The 16,326-nt window shown below is 33.9% G+C and overlaps 2 protein-coding genes across 3 annotated transcripts; one reads left to right on the forward strand and one right to left on the reverse strand.

Moving 5' to 3' along the window:
* The first annotated feature begins 156 nt into the window (after positions 1 to 156).
* On the forward strand, positions 157 to 11,662 carry LOC111421139 (splicing factor 3b subunit 1). Of its 2 annotated transcripts, XM_023054275.2 has the most exons (8): positions 157 to 303; positions 364 to 626; positions 683 to 803; positions 1,644 to 1,723; positions 3,647 to 3,835; positions 3,892 to 4,190; positions 8,484 to 10,364; positions 10,422 to 11,662. In XM_023054275.2, exons 1-8 carry the CDS (start codon positions 276 to 278, stop codon positions 11,518 to 11,520), a joined length of 3,960 nt encoding a protein of 1,319 aa, XP_022910043.1. In that variant the 5' UTR covers positions 157 to 275; the 3' UTR covers positions 11,521 to 11,662. The 2 variants fall into 2 exon arrangements, with proteins under 2 accessions (XP_022910043.1, XP_022910046.1); XM_023054278.2 differs by lacking the exons at positions 157 to 303; positions 364 to 626; positions 683 to 803 and adding an exon at positions 1,016 to 1,417.
* Positions 11,663 to 14,845: 3,183 nt separating this feature from the next.
* On the reverse strand, positions 14,846 to 16,326 carry LOC111421110 (uncharacterized). The gene is made up of 2 exons (XM_023054246.2): positions 15,495 to 16,326; positions 14,846 to 15,442 (listed from the first exon to the last, which is right to left on the reverse strand). The coding sequence occupies exons 1-2, from the start codon at positions 16,207 to 16,209 to the stop codon at positions 14,952 to 14,954; spliced, it is 1,206 nt and encodes a 401-aa protein (XP_022910014.2). The 5' UTR covers positions 16,210 to 16,326; the 3' UTR covers positions 14,846 to 14,951.

Here is a 16,326-nt window from a genome sequence, read left to right on the forward strand (position 1 = left end):
TCATTTAGATTTAATTAAAATAAAATCAATATTGTATCATGAATTAATTAAATATAAATTATCTTACTTAAATCTATTAATTCTGATTTTAATAAAGTAGTTAATAAGTTGTTTCTTTTTAAATTTTTCTATTGGCACCACTTCCTGTCAATTGTCAATAAACAACGTTTCCATTACGGAGTTTTCTGAAGCATTTTTAATGAAATCGCGTAGGTTTTAAAAGGCTCACAATCCAAACATATCGAGTATTATCTGTATAAACCGTGCTGTCCACAATGGATAATATCCCGAGGACTCACGAGGGTAAGTTATTTTGAAAGTTGCATCTATTTATCGATCCCTAACTTGGTGCATTTCTTGTAGACATTGAAGCGCAAATTCGCGAAATCCAGTCGAAAAAGAAAGAAATTCCGCCGGAAGTAGCAAATGATAAAGGCGTTGGTTTAGGAGAGAGCGGATATTTTGATAGCGAAATATACGATGATGGCATGGGCAAGGGGAAGTACGAGGGATATGTAACCTCCATTGCTCCTAATGATGAAGTTGATGATGAGGAAGAGGATGATGGGTATAATCAGAAGAGACCTGGGTTGGGGGCTGCAGCTCCCCTTAATGATGTTAATCAAGTAAAAGATTTATAATAAAATTTTTGAATTATAATAATAACTTAAAATTGTTTCAGGGTGATTTTGATCCCTTTGCTGATAGAAGGCGTCCAACGATAGCTGATAGAGAAGATGAATATCGTCAGAAAAGGCGTAGGATGATAATATCCCCAGAAAGAGTTGATCCTTTTGCAGACGGTGAGTACACAGATGTATATTTTTTAATAATATCTTATATCAGATAATATTTTGATATATTTGCTGTATTATTGGGGTAGATGAATGCTGAATGGTTGAGTGAGTAAATGTTATTAATAGAAAGAGAAAAACACGAAGAAATTGTAAAATAATATGTCGAAGGAGAAGAGGTATGCTTTGTAGAGTCTTAGATTAGGCAACACAAATTAAAGATACAAAAATAAGTAAATAAATAAATAATAAAACTATGCGCCAAAGAGAGTATTGAAAAAACTAATACATCTTTTGTTCTTCATCATTATCGACCTGTAGGGAATCAGCACTGAAAATGAGTTGAGCTGAAAGAGCGCAGTTGTAGTGGAGTCGACGGCGTAGATCGCAAAAGTGATCGAACGATCGGTAACGATGCCAATACAGTACCCAATATACATGTATATGCCGTTATTATCAACGTCTATATACGTGTATCTAACTAATCTTGTCTACTTTCAAGTAAAAAGAGAGTGAAAGATCGCGTGCATTGCCAATGAAAAATTATTAATTACCCCAGCCTATTTCTAGGTTCGATTTGTTTCCAAGATTACGAGATCGCCCTGTGTTGGAAATCACAGCACGTACGTATCCGAGATTCGAGCAACATATTTCACTTTTTGCAAATATCAATCCTGTGTTATTATTATTATTTGTCCCACAATAAAATAATTAATAATTTAGTAACAAGTGAATATGTCTATCGGATCTTAAGTAATTAAACTGGAAGAACAGATACTGCAATAACAGCAATGACTGTTTTGTACAACTCGTTACGTTTATTCTATTTTTATTTGTTTGGATTTGCAGGTGGGAAAACACCAGATTTCAATGCCAGGGGATACACCCAGATTATGAAAGAGCAGATGCTCAAAAGTGAAGAAAAAGAGGTAAAATTATTGCAGTGTAACCTTGATATAACAGATCTCCTTAGAACAGACAAAATATTCAACTTGGTTATTCCCCCACAGTGGGGATATCTATCCCAATTTGTGTGGATTAAAATTATTCATACAAACAGTTTAACCCTTTCAATACTGCTGGGATATACAGAGTGTTTCATGAGGAATGGTATACATATTAATATGTTACAGATTTGTTCATTTTAAGCAGAAAAGTTCCTAAAAACATGTGCTCAATTCTCAAAGGTAACTGAGATACAGCCAGTTAATGCATAAATTGATATCACACATGGCTGTTGAGCACATGTTTTTGGGAACTTTTCTGCTTAAAATGACCAAATCTATAATGTATTAACGTATGTACCATTCCTCATGAATCAACCTGTATATATCTCAAAGAATGTTTGCTTTAAAATACACTGGGATGGGATTTGTTAGTACTTCTGGCTTCACTTTATGTGTGAATCACATTTAGTTTAGATTATGAACACGTGTGGCTCCTATCAGCAGATTTTTACAGACCAGTTGGGTGTTTGTGGGCTCCTACTGCTATTGTTTTTAGGATTATTTCCCTGTAGTGATAATATTTACATAAATTTCTCTTAGTTTCTATAAACATTGCCTAAAGGTAAGTTATACACGATCGCTGATATGTATGAAAACGGTCAGTTATCTCCTAAAGTAAGATAACTAGCAAAAAATGTCAAGATACAAAAGTTTTAGTGTTTTTTTTAAATATATTACAATAAGGACAAATTAAGTATACAGGGTCGGTCAAAAACAAAAAGTTATGACGAAACAAAGTTACGTTTTCTTTAATTGAACACCCTGTATATTATTCCATATTTTAGTTCGTCTCGAAATGCTAAACAAAATTCATGTAGCACATCATAGACCTAAACTTAACCGTCTTCCAGATATCGAGCTTTTCAAAATTTACGAATTTATCTAATTAGTGACGATACGTGTTATGTCACTGCGTTGCTATGGAGATGAAAAACTTTCAAAGGTAGCTTGATGAATTATGAACATAAACGACTAAAAAATTTTTGTGTACTTTATAAGAGTGACCTTCAAAAAGTTCAATATCTGAAAAACAGTTGAGTTTAGGTTTATGATGTGCTACATGAATCTTGTTTAAAATTTCAAGATAAACCGAAATATGGAATAATATACAGGTGTTCCATTAAAGAAAACGTAACTTTCTTCTTCGTCATAACTTTTTGACTGACCCTGTACATTTAATTTGCACAGGGTCAGTACAGGGTAATTTGTCTTTATTGTAATAGACTTTAAAAAATACTAAAACTTTTCTATCTTATCATTTTTCGCTAGCTATCTTACTTTAGGAAATAATCGATCGTTTCCATACATATCAGCGACCTGTATATTCATTTTTCATTGTAGATAAATTTCTTTTCTAACTGTTCTTTTATTTTATTACTGCAGGGACATATGTAGATATGTATTCCAGGCCCTTTTTTCTAAATACTAAGAGATAAAAGAATTAAACTTTGCATACATACATTTTGAAGCTAAATGAACAACATTACATTAATTACACACAATTTACTGCATTAGCCAAAAGTCCTATTGAAAGGGTTAAGCTGTGTTTACACAAACAATTTAGCTGTAAGAGTTAAATCTATTGAAACCTCATGTATCGTTTATTTCTTAAAGTATTTCTTATTTATTTTCTTAAAGCTAAATAAAATCCTTAAATCTAAATCTTTAAATTTACAGCTAAATTATGTATAAACCCGGCTTTAAAGTGCAAATTAAAAATTTTTTCATATAACGGACTTTTGACTATAATGGGCACTGCCATCCCCATATTAATCCGTTATATCGAGGTTTTTATACCGTTTTTTTAAAGTAATAATTTCCAAAACAATTTTTTTTTTAATTTAGATTCAAAAGAAGATTTTGGAAAAGGCTAAGGACGGCTCATTAAAAGTAAGTAACGGCGAAGCAAAAACAGCACCAAAAAAACGCGCTCGTTGGGATCAAACTGTCGAAGAATCATTCGTTCCAGCTAAAAAGAAAACTTTGCAAGTTACAACCGCAAACAGCGCAGCCACTCCAATTTGGGACGCAGATGTAAATTATTAGATTTCAAATCCTATTATTGGTGTTAATTATCGTTCTTATTGCAGAGTACGCCAGCTGATCACCGTTGGGATGAAACTCCAGGGCATAAAGGAAGTGAAACGCCGGGAGCTACACCTGGGCAATCCACCAGGCTTTGGGATGCAACACCAGGAGCTGCAACGCCTGGAAGGGAAACTCCAGCACATGATAAAGGCACATCTAGGAGAAATCGTTGGGATGAGACTCCAAAAACAGAAAGGGAAACACCGGGACATTCTAGCGGATGGGCCGAAACACCGAGAACAGATAGAACTGGGGCTGATTTGATTCAAGATACACCAACACCAGGGGCTTCAAAAAGAAGGTAAAAATATAAGACTATTTTTTAGTAATTTGTTAAACGTTAAAAATAGGATTAGGTATTTAATAAAAGTACCCTATAGTACAGAATTTGAAGCAATTCAATTTTAAGCAAGTCAAATCAGAAAGAAACCTTATTTGATAGCACCAAATTATAAAGCAAGTCAACCCAAAAACAATTGGAATGCAAACAAACCCAAAAGCACCATATCTTAACAGCAACCATAAATGAAATGAAATCAATTCAAAAGCTGCATATCTCAAAAGCCTTTCAATTCCAAAGCCAGTCAACCTGAATGCTGTTGAACCAGAAAGTAACTCACCGCGAGAGGAACTTAACCCGAAAGTAATTCGTTTAAACCCGAAAACAATCCAAATATACCAGCAAAAATATAACTTCTCTGCTTTAATATACAATACTTATTAGTATGACAAGATTGCAATGTTTTATCTTCGCTGAGGTCGCTTGCGTTAGAGGTGCTAGGTCGATCGCCTTTTATCACTAAGGGTCTTGATTGTAGCGCATCAGATACAAGTGACACTGATTTCAACAACATCTCGCGACTCGCATTAATCTATCTTCACTGCCTTATTACTCAACAGTTATTTGTGTGACAAGAATATGATGGCTTACCTTTGCCAAGATCGCTTGCGGTCGATCATGTTTAGGATATGGAACCACTTTTGTGTAAATATCTTTAGATGTCGTTTAGTTGTAGTAGTACAACAGGAGAAAGTCAGTCTAGTCATACAGAAAAATATCGTCCCGGTGTTGTGGGGGATAACTCAAATCTTAAAAAACCTCAAAAGAAATAAAAATATATTAGAAAAAAGTTGAATAAAATTCAGGAGGAACTTTTAAAGAAACTTGATTTTGGTATCCAGTGGAAGGAGAGTAAAAAAATTAAAAGAAGGGTGGTCCGAAAGATTATGCAGTAAACACAAATCCCACATTCTGCCACCTTGCTGTTAGAGATAGCTAGCAAAGGCTTAAAAATGTTCTAAGTGTCTTAGTGCAACGAAAATGCTTGGACAATAAAAATAATTCAAGTAAAATTGAACTGCACATGCATCAAAAACTATCATTCATTAAATATGGACAAGCAATTACCAAGAGTGATACATTTATGTTCCGAATTTTTGAATTCAATCTGTGAGTAGTACTAAATGGATACACTTTATGTACTTACAAGAAAAATGTTATTGTTTATAGACTTACGCCGAAAACACAAAAACATCACATCTTTTGACTACAGTTTTACTAGTTGTTTCATTTTTGAGGTCACAATAATAATTCACTTTATTGCCCAACAAGGATCACTCCTACACTATTATTGTTAGCTAGTTTACACATCCTCTGCACATGCCTAAAAGTTGGCTAAAATATTGGATCTGCAATTCCTCAGATAAAACTCATTGGTACTACGTGTTGTACGCGTAGGCACCGCGAAAATGATTCGCGACAACAACAAACCACAACCCAATTCACCTTGCACTAACTTCTGTAAAAGCTCGATAAATTGGTCATCTCTTCTCAGGTCCAGTGCAGAAAAGTTGCAGCAAACTTGGTATGATCCGTCCAAGAGTAAAGACAAATATTTGAGAAATGTCATCTGAATTCTTTCTAATATAAGTTTATGACACACATATTGTGATGACCAAATTACAGAGCCACATTCCAATTTGGACAATACAAAGGTCAAAAACAGGGACTTGTACACGCCGAAGTCAGAAAAGGCACGCAAGGAGTGCAAAACGAAACGTCCTCGCTGCAAAAGATGCAATATCTTCAATGTGCGGTACAAAAGGCAATTTGCTGTCAAAACTAACTCCCAGATCCTTGATTGTAGATAGTTTCTCAAGAAGAAAACCTATATAATTAGAAAATAGAAGAGGAGACAGCTTGCGTGTAAAACTAACGGCACCGCACTTATTGGCATTAATCTTTAGCTGATAACGCTTACACCATTCCACCAAGACGTCCAAGTCCGACTTAAGACTGACAATATCACGGTCCGAAAAAATAGATTTGAATAGTTTCAGATCATTCGCATAAGCTAGATGAGAATATGTCTAGAAAGTCATTCAAGAAGATAACAAATAATAAGGGACCTAGATTTGAGCCCTGAGGAACACAGGTCATGAATGAAAAGTGTCTGGCAGTTAATCTCAAGGAACAGTGCGATTCATCAGATCTTGAGCTTTTTATAGATTTATCAGCTTCACCTTTATGTTCGCTTATCAATCTTTTGACTGGTCCTCTTTGAAAATCTAATAAATTGATACTTTTCATATACAGTGTGTCCCCGGATAGGTGAAACGACTCTTATAAAAGGTAAAATTTTTTCGATATTAATTGTCATCTTTTGGGGTTTAGCCCTGCTTGATTAACGACTAATTTTGAACATATTATCAATTATTAAAAAACAAGTGAGCCTTGACAGTGAAAGAAAAACTCTTTTTGTGGCAGGTAAAGTACCTTTTCTGTTTACAGTACGTGAAAGTGTTACTAAGAAGTTTTGTTCAGAATAAAAAACTATGGGCATATGCAAATTTTCGGATTGATCGGCCTACTTTGAAAAAATCCATATCAAACAATTTTATTTCTAACAAAGACTGCCATGGAAAAACAAAATTGCTTTCCTGTCACTGTTAATCTCTCAAACTGTAATTTAGTAAACTTAAAGTGTTTTTTAAACAGAATGTTAACATTACAGGAAAAAGTTTACGTGATTCAGTGTTATGGAACCGGGAAAAAACCGATTATTGCTTTATTTTGTGAAAAATTTCCAAATACTGCAATTAAAAGAAGTACTTGTTGGCGTTTAATCAAAAGATTTCTTACAGCAGGAAGTATTCACTCTAAGAAAAAAAAATTATGATGAAACTGATTAACTATGATCAACTGTTTTCCTTTGTGGGCGAACACACACTTAATTTCTTGTGAACATTTTCAGAACGGTTTGTTTATTTCTCCCTAATAATCTGAATCTCAAAACAAAAAGTCGTAATAAGGTACTATTGACGAAAATAATAAACAATAGGTTTTATCAAAGTAGGCTGATGAAAATTTGCATATGGCCATAACTTTTCATTCTGAATAAAATTTCTTAGTAACATTTTACCATACTGTAAACAGAAAAGGTACTTTACCTGACACACAAGAAGTTTTAGCTTCAGTATCAACACTCACTTGTTTTTTAAAATTTGAAAATATGTTCAAAATTAGTCTTTAATCAAGCAGGCCTGAACCCCAAAAGGTGACAGTTAATATCGAAAAAAAATTACATTTTATAAGAGTCGTTTCACCTATCCGGGGACACACTGTATATCATTTTGTATAAGGCTTATAAATTGAGAACAGCTAAGTCAAGTAAGTGGAAAGAAACTTTTTTGTACCATTTGACAGATTTTCTTATGGATTCTGTAGCATCATCACTATATTATAATTTTGTCGTTTTGATCCATATATGTGCCTTCGATATTGCGATATCTATCTATGGTTTTGGTCTATGAGACACTTTATTTTGCTTATACTGGTTCTTACAGGGTTAATATAGCTGACTGATGGTGGTTGCATTGTTTTAAAGATGTGAAGACACCTGTTTTAACAAATGAGGCTCTGACAGTTTGGCTTAATACTCTGTTAACAATTTGTATTTTGCAATCTTAATATCTGGGATTAAGATAACTATCAAGTAGCTATCAGATCTTCAGCTTTACGGGTAAAACACTTTAAAACTACGTCTCCTTAGTTATGGGACATTTCATCCGCACTAGATCATAACCAAACAATCTTAGATGGCAGAAGTACAGTGCCACTCGAGGAAAGTGCGAAGTAGTGTAGAAATGGACTTGAGGAAATTAATTAACTTGGCTGCATTGCTGAAACATCTCTGGACATGGTTTGTACTATGAGGGGAATGTGCTAAACCGCTAAAGATTAGAGCATGAGGATATATATTAGCCTTTTTGAAAGAGCTTAAAACGAAACTCTAAGTACTCTAATGATACGAGGAATCCAGATTCGTAGGCGTACGTAACCAAGTTTGAGACAGAAAAAGTTGTTGATATAAATAAAATTGGGGAAAATATATCGATAAAGTTAGAAATGAAACTGGAGTACTTTTATTAATACTTTATATATTTCATAACTCACCTTAATAAAATTATATCATTATAAATACTAAATTATATTATTTCTTGTAGTGCCAAATGTGATATTTTTTTCATAAACACTATTTCTACACTGTTTTGATTAAACAGCTTGAAATAAGTGCAATACATTTTGTTATAGATCACGTTGGGATGAAACACCTTCAGCAGCAACCCCTTCAGTTTCAATGACACCTGGAGCAATGACACCTCAAACTCCCCATGGAACACCAGGTCACAGCACACCAATGTTAACTCCGGGAGGTTCAACGCCCGTCGGTGTAAAAGCAATGGCTATGGCAACTCCAACTCCAGGTCATTTAACATCAATGACACCAGAACAATTACAAGCTTATCGTTGGGAACGAGAAATTGATGAAAGAAATCGACCTTACACTGATGAAGAGTTAGATGCAATGTTTCCGCCTGGATTTAAAATTTTACCACCTCCAGCTGGATACATTCCTATTAGAACACCTTCGAGGAAACTCGCAGCTACGCCAACCCCATTAATTGGAAACACACCCCAAGGATTTTTTATTCAACAAGAAGATAAAACGGCCAAATATTTGGATAATCAACCGAAAGGGCAAGATTTGCCGTTTATGAAACCGGAAGACGCACAATATTTTGATAAGTTATTAGTGGATGTTGATGAGGAAAGTTTAAGCCCAGAAGAACAAAAAGAAAGGAAAATTATGAAGTTGCTTTTAAAAATAAAGAACGGAACACCCCCCATGAGAAAAGCAGCTTTAAGACAAATTACTGACAAAGCGAGAGAATTCGGCGCGGGACCTTTATTTAATCAAATTTTACCATTATTGATGAGTCCAACACTTGAAGATCAAGAACGACATTTATTGGTGAAAGTTATTGATCGAATTCTTTATAAATTAGACGATTTAGTTCGTCCATACGTCCATAAAATCTTGGTCGTCATCGAACCATTATTAATCGACGAAGATTATTACGCAAGAGTTGAAGGTCGCGAAATTATTTCGAATTTAGCTAAAGCAGCTGGGTTAGCTACGATGATTTCAACAATGCGACCTGATATTGATAATATTGATGAATATGTCAGAAACACCACAGCTCGTGCTTTTGCTGTTGTGGCATCAGCTTTGGGAATTCCCTCTCTATTACCATTCTTAAAAGCGGTTTGTCGTTCAAAAAAATCTTGGCAAGCTCGACATACAGGCATAAAAATCGTTCAACAAATCGCCATTTTAATGGGATGCGCAATTTTACCCCATTTAAAATCGTTAGTAGAAATTATTGAGCACGGTCTCGTTGATGAACAGCAAAAAGTTCGTACAATTACAGCTTTGGGTATCGCCGCTTTAGCTGAAGCTGCTACACCGTATGGTATTGAAAGTTTTGATTCGGTTTTGAAACCGTTATGGAAAGGTATTCGTACGCACAGAGGAAAAGGTTTGGCCGCGTTTTTGAAAGCTATCGGTTATTTAATCCCTTTGATGGACGCTGAGTACGCTAATTATTACACTAGGGAGGTGATGTTGATTTTAATAAGGGAGTTCCAATCTCCTGATGAAGAAATGAAAAAGATCGTTTTAAAAGTAGTGAAGCAATGTTGCGCTACTGATGGTGTTGAAGCTCAATATATTAAAGAGGAAATTCTTCCGCAATTCTTTAAACATTTTTGGAACCACCGCATGGCTCTCGATCGAAGAAATTATCGCCAATTAGTTGATACAACGGTTGAAATTGCGAATAAGGTCGGGGCTTCCGAAATTATTAACCGCATCGTTGATGACCTTAAAGATGAAAATGAGCAGTACAGAAAAATGGTTATGGAAAGTATTGAGAAAATTATGGGAAATTTAGGCGCCGCCGATATTGATTCGCGCTTAGAAGAACAACTCATTGATGGAATTTTATACGCTTTCCAAGAACAAACTACGGAAGATGTAGTTATGTTAAATGGATTTGGAACCATTGTTAATCAATTAGGAAAACGAGTTAAACCCTATTTACCCCAAATTTGTGGTACAATTTTATGGAGGTATGTTAAAAACAATCACAAACTTAAATTATTTCTAATTATCTTTCTTTTAAATAGATTAAACAACAAATCGGCTAAAGTGCGTCAACAAGCGGCTGATTTAATCTCAAGGATAGCTGTTGTGATGAAAACTTGTCAAGAAGAAAAATTAATGGGTCATTTAGGTGTAGTTTTGTATGAATATTTAGGTGAAGAATACCCTGAAGTTCTTGGATCAATCCTAGGAGCTTTAAAAGCGATTGTAAACGTAATTGGAATGACGAAAATGACCCCTCCAATAAAAGATCTCTTGCCGCGTTTAACACCGATATTAAAGAACCGTCACGAAAAAGTACAAGAAAACTGTATTGATTTAGTTGGAAGAATCGCCGATCGTGGCCCCGAATATGTCTCAGCTCGCGAATGGATGCGAATTTGTTTTGAATTATTAGAATTGTTAAAAGCGCACAAAAAAGCTATTAGAAGAGCAACCGTAAATACTTTTGGGTATATCGCTAAAGCGATTGGTCCCCATGATGTCTTGGCGACTTTATTGAATAATTTAAAAGTACAAGAAAGACAAAATCGAGTTTGCACAACAGTGGCGATTGCTATTGTTGCTGAAACTTGTTCGCCATTCACTGTTTTACCCGCTTTAATGAACGAGTATCGCGTACCGGAATTAAACGTACAAAATGGAGTTTTAAAATCGCTCTCATTTCTGTTTGAGTATATCGGCGAAATGGGTAAAGATTACATTTACGCCGTTGCCCCATTATTGGAAGATGCATTAATGGATCGTGATCTTGTACACAGACAAACCGCTTGCGCGGCCATAAAACACATGGCTCTCGGTGTTTATGGATTCGGTTGTGAAGACGCTTTGATTCATTTATTAAATTACGTTTGGCCAAATATCTTTGAGACATCCCCACATTTAGTACAAGCATTTATGGATGCCATCGAAGGGATGAGAGTCGCTTTGGGGCCGATTAAAATCTTACAATACACTTTACAAGGATTGTTCCATCCAGCTAGAAAAGTTAGGGATGTTTATTGGAAAATTTATAATTCTTTATATATCGGCGGACAAGATGCTTTAGTTGCTGGTTATCCCAGGATAAGTAATGATCCCAAGAATCAGTATATTAGATACGAGCTTGATTACGCATTATAAATAATAGTGTTGACTTTTTAATTTTAGTTTCCAATTTTTACTTTTTGTTTATTAAAGTTTATTGATTGATATGGAAAAAAAATGTGTCACTGTCTCTTAAAGATATGTTTGAATTATGTCGAAATAAAATTATTATTCAAAATATTTTTTTGTTTGAGAAGAGGTTTTATTCAAGAGTCATCATGTCGGTTAAAAATCGACAACTTTGTTAATCGACGGAAAATCACTCAAGGAAGCCGTTATAAATAAAAAAAAGTACGGAAAAGTGTAAAACTTAACCGAAAAATCACTTTAAAGTTTCGACGTGACGTCATCGATATTTATTTTCGCAGTACATTTAGTAAAAACGCATATTTTCAGGTGAAATACAGTTGTTTCTTAGATTTTCGAAGCACAACGAGTAAAAGAAGAATTTAAAGAAGGGGATGGGGCATCTATATATCCCCTTCTTTAAACGTTACATTCGGATATACCTAATTTACTAATTTATTTCAGAATTTTGTGTACAAATTCCACTTTGAGTTAGGTTAATTAATTAGGGAATTATTCTCTACTCAGGGAACTGGAATAGAGATATTTCTCCTAGTAATGTTAATAAATAGATTTCTTTTTTTGGTATGTAACCTACGATTTAATAATCCTGAAACACGAGAGAAGCTAAAAAAGATAGACAAGTTAGTGTTTGATGCATTTGTTACAAATTGTAAGAATGCCTACGCTCCTTTCCATAACATGATGATAGACAATAAGTTGTAGGGTTTTCGAGAACGCTGCTTTTTTAGGCAATATATCCCGAATAAACCCAATAAATATAGAAACAAAATTTTTGCGTTGGCAGATTCCAAATGTTATTTTACATCAAATTTGATAGTTTATGTTGAAAAGCAGCCAGATGTGTCAAACAACTCCCTAAGTGGTGTTGTAAAAAGACTTTATGAACCTATAAAACGGTCTGGAAGAAACATCACCACCGATAATTGTTTTACAAGTATAAAGTTATTGAAAGCACTCTATAATAAATTGACTTTGCTGGGCACAGTTCGAAAGAACAAAAAGGAAATAACAGAAGACTTTTCACGTCCACATAAATCTCGCCCAGATAAATCCAGTATGTTTAGTTTTCGTGAAAATGCTACTGAAACACAAGAATGTGTCGCCCATCTCAAGTCTACACACCGTGTTGATAATATAGATACAAATACTGGCAAACCAGAAATCGTTGTAGACTAAACTTTGCGCATCTTACGACTGCGTAAGAAACACTAGGAGGCCATAAACATAATACAGCTAGTACGGAAAGAAGAAGACTGTTCCTACGAAATTAATCGCTGCAGTTGATCGATGGCTATCTTCGTCAACGTTCTTTATCAAAACCGCTGTTATCGCGAATTAGAGATATCACCGGGTTTGACGAACCGCAACAAGAAACAACATCTCAAGATGAAAACACTACAAAACGAGGTTGCTGTAGCTACTGCGGTGCCCTACAAAATATTCAAACAATTTAATAAATATGTGTTTTGCACATTGCACTTTTATATGTAATAAATAAGATTCTTATAGTGATTGATGAACATTTTATTATTTACAATAAGTTTCCATTTAAAATTACATCACAAAACATTATTTTGAATGTGCGGACTCAACTCCGCGCGCGTGTACTGTATCATTAAGAGCGAGTGTTCCGAAAAGTTAAACGTATTTAGCGTTACATTGTGGTATATTTTGATTGAAAGAAAAGTAGAACTAACACTAGACCTATAACCAGAAACATTCGATTTTGCCGTGCGTCTCTTAAGACCGCTAAACTTTTTTCTAGTTTTAGGTCTAATGTTAGTTTTAGTGACAGTGGTAAGTAGCGCTAGTTAGCATAAGATATCACTATGTTGCATACTTTTATTGCACTAAAACTAGAACTAACACTAGACCTAGAAAGTAGCGGGTTTAGCCGTGCGTCTTTAAACTGTAAAATGTTTCTAGCTCTAGTGTTAGTTCTAGTGTAAAACCTAGAACTAGACTCATTCGGGTTTAGCAGTCTTGAGAGACGTGGGACTAAATCTAAATGTTTCTAGTTTTCGGTCTAGTGTTAGTTCTAGTATTAACACAGAGTCTATTGTTTAGCACAGCCTATCTAACTACCTATCGTTAGATAGTTGTTATGCATCGCAAGCCTAAGAAAAACAAGGGTGTTTCATCCGTATACAGGATGTATCTGAATGACTGCAACAAACTTCAAGGGGTGATTCTTTAGTGAATTTTAAGGGTACTTTAATATATGAACCTTGGGCGATTTCGGCTTGGATACTGTGGATTGTGTATCCCATTTTCTTCACCGTACAGCATTAATATTTGGATTCTTTGTCGTTCGCTTAATTGCGCCATATTTGTTTAAATAGTCCATTTTTTGACATTTAAAGCTGTCAACGGCGCTATTTCGGTGCCTACTTTGATTGTAATCAATTGTAATTTGCTGATTTAATATTTTCAGAGAACGCATTTTTTCTCGATTTTTTTCTTATGCAACCAATATGATTTGATATGTTCATCCCGTAGAGGGATTTATCTTCTATCAAAATATGTAAAAAAACATATGCATCCCATTTAAAATAACAATGTTGGTTGCCATAGCAACGAAACAAAAACAATGTAAACAAGCAAATATCGCCAAAAAATGCGCCACAATTAATAAAGAAACTTTTATTTGAAACATTTTTTTTAAAACTACAAATAGCGAAGTTATTCCAGACATTTGACATCTTGTATACGTTGTAATCTCACCCAGTTTAGTGAAAATAACTTTACTTTTAAGTTTATCAAATTGATTTTGTGCGTGGCTATAAAATAAACAATTTGTAGGTAATAATAGAGTATTATCTCTGGGTTAGGTGTTGACCGCTTTAATAGGAAAATGCATGGTTAAATGCTTGTGACGTCACATTGAAACTTTGATTTGATTTTTCGGTATGTTCTACACTTTTCCGCACTTTCTTTTTATTTTTAACGTGTTTTTTGGGTCATTTCACATTGTCGATTTTGAAGCCACATGATGATTTTTGAATTTTTCCTTAAATTAATCTAATTCAAAATAAGGAATGCAAAATATAATGATTAATTAAAAATTAAAATTCTTTAATTATACACACTGTTTTTTCATCACTTTCGTTTTCAACATTTTCAATTTTTCTTTTCAACATTCTTTATTGGATTCTTAATTTTTAGGCGCAATTTTAATTTCTTTCTCTGAGGGCAAAATCTCTTGAATTTCCTCTCAATACACGACACTATTGGAGTTGGAGTTTTTTTAAAGTGAATTGTATTAAATGCATCAAATTAATATTTCTTTTATTAGACAAAAATTAATATTTACAAGTATAAATTAAATTAATCTAATTCAAAATGAGGAATGCAAAGCATAATGATTTAATTAAAAATTAAGGTTCTTCAACTAAACGCACTGTTTTTTCATCACTTTCATTTGCAACATCTTCAATTTTTATCGTTTCAACACTCTTCTTGGATTCTTTATTTTTAGGCGCAATTTTAATTGTTTTCGATTCTTTCTCTGGCGCCAAAATCTCTTGAATTTCCTCTCGATACACGACTGTTGGAGTCGGAGTTTTTTTTAAAGTAAATTGTATTATGTACATCAAATTAATATAAATTTGGGTGTTTGTAAAATAAGTAAAAATAATACACATAAAGGTGAGGACAAAAAGTAATAAAGGAATTAAAAGGATTAAATTTAAAGGAAAAGGAAAATTCGTCATAAAACCAGAAACCATTTGAGATATAGCAACGCCGATATTCCCAAAGATTTGTATAAAAACGCGCGTTTGGTGTGCGATTACATCTAATGGTCCAACTTCCCAAATAAAATCGTACATCATGTTTTTGTAGTATTGCCTACAATCAGTTGTGGTTTCTAAAAAATCAAAAAATAATAACAATATTTAAATTTGTTAGAACTAACTTACTAAAATAGCTCATAAAAACTTGCCATCCATTCATATCCTTAGGAAAACAATCCGAAGGTATATTTTTATATTGCAAGCTATCAGCATATTGATTAATTTCATGCTCTTGTAATATCCTCTTCCAAGTGATACAAAAATCAAAAACATACCCCAATAAAGCAACATAACAAAAAACTTCTTTAGCACTAAATTTTGCATTGAGCAAACGATAAACAACAAAAATAACTGATAAAGTAATCAAAACGAACCAAGTTGTTTGGCTCTTAAAGATATTATAAAAAATTTCAGTCCAATTAATGAAAGCTAATTCAATCTGATCAACAAAAGTCATCTCAAGGGTATTCGTTATAATATCATTAATCTTTTTCAACATTAACGGTTCGTCAATTTCACCATTACTAAACTCTTTAAGCACATTAAAATCGTCCATGTGAAGATTTATAACCAATTTACCCTTATAATTACCAGAAATTTCATCATGAACCACCGAAGACAACAGCAAATTAATCGTTCTCTTATAATATAGCATTGCACCACTCGAAGAAGCAGGGCAAGCCCCACTTAAGTTATTCGTAGTTGTTTCGGGCTCTTTAAGTCGTTCGTTTGCAACAAAGTCGATGTTAAACGGATCTATCCATTCGGATTCGCACAAGGTTGTTTTAAAATAAATTGTTAATAGAAAGAAATAAACGTTGATTTTCGTTAAAAACTTCATTTTTTAAAAGGAAACGTTTAAAATGTTGATCACATTCACTTCCGTTAATATATAGATAACGCTTTATACGGACTTAAAATGTTCGATTTTGATTGACGTAACATAACCTAACTATTC

The sequence above is a fragment of the Onthophagus taurus genome, chromosome 1, assembly GCF_036711975.1.
Source record: "Onthophagus taurus isolate NC chromosome 1, IU_Otau_3.0, whole genome shotgun sequence".
Lineage (NCBI taxonomy): Eukaryota > Metazoa > Arthropoda > Insecta > Coleoptera > Scarabaeidae > Onthophagus > Onthophagus taurus.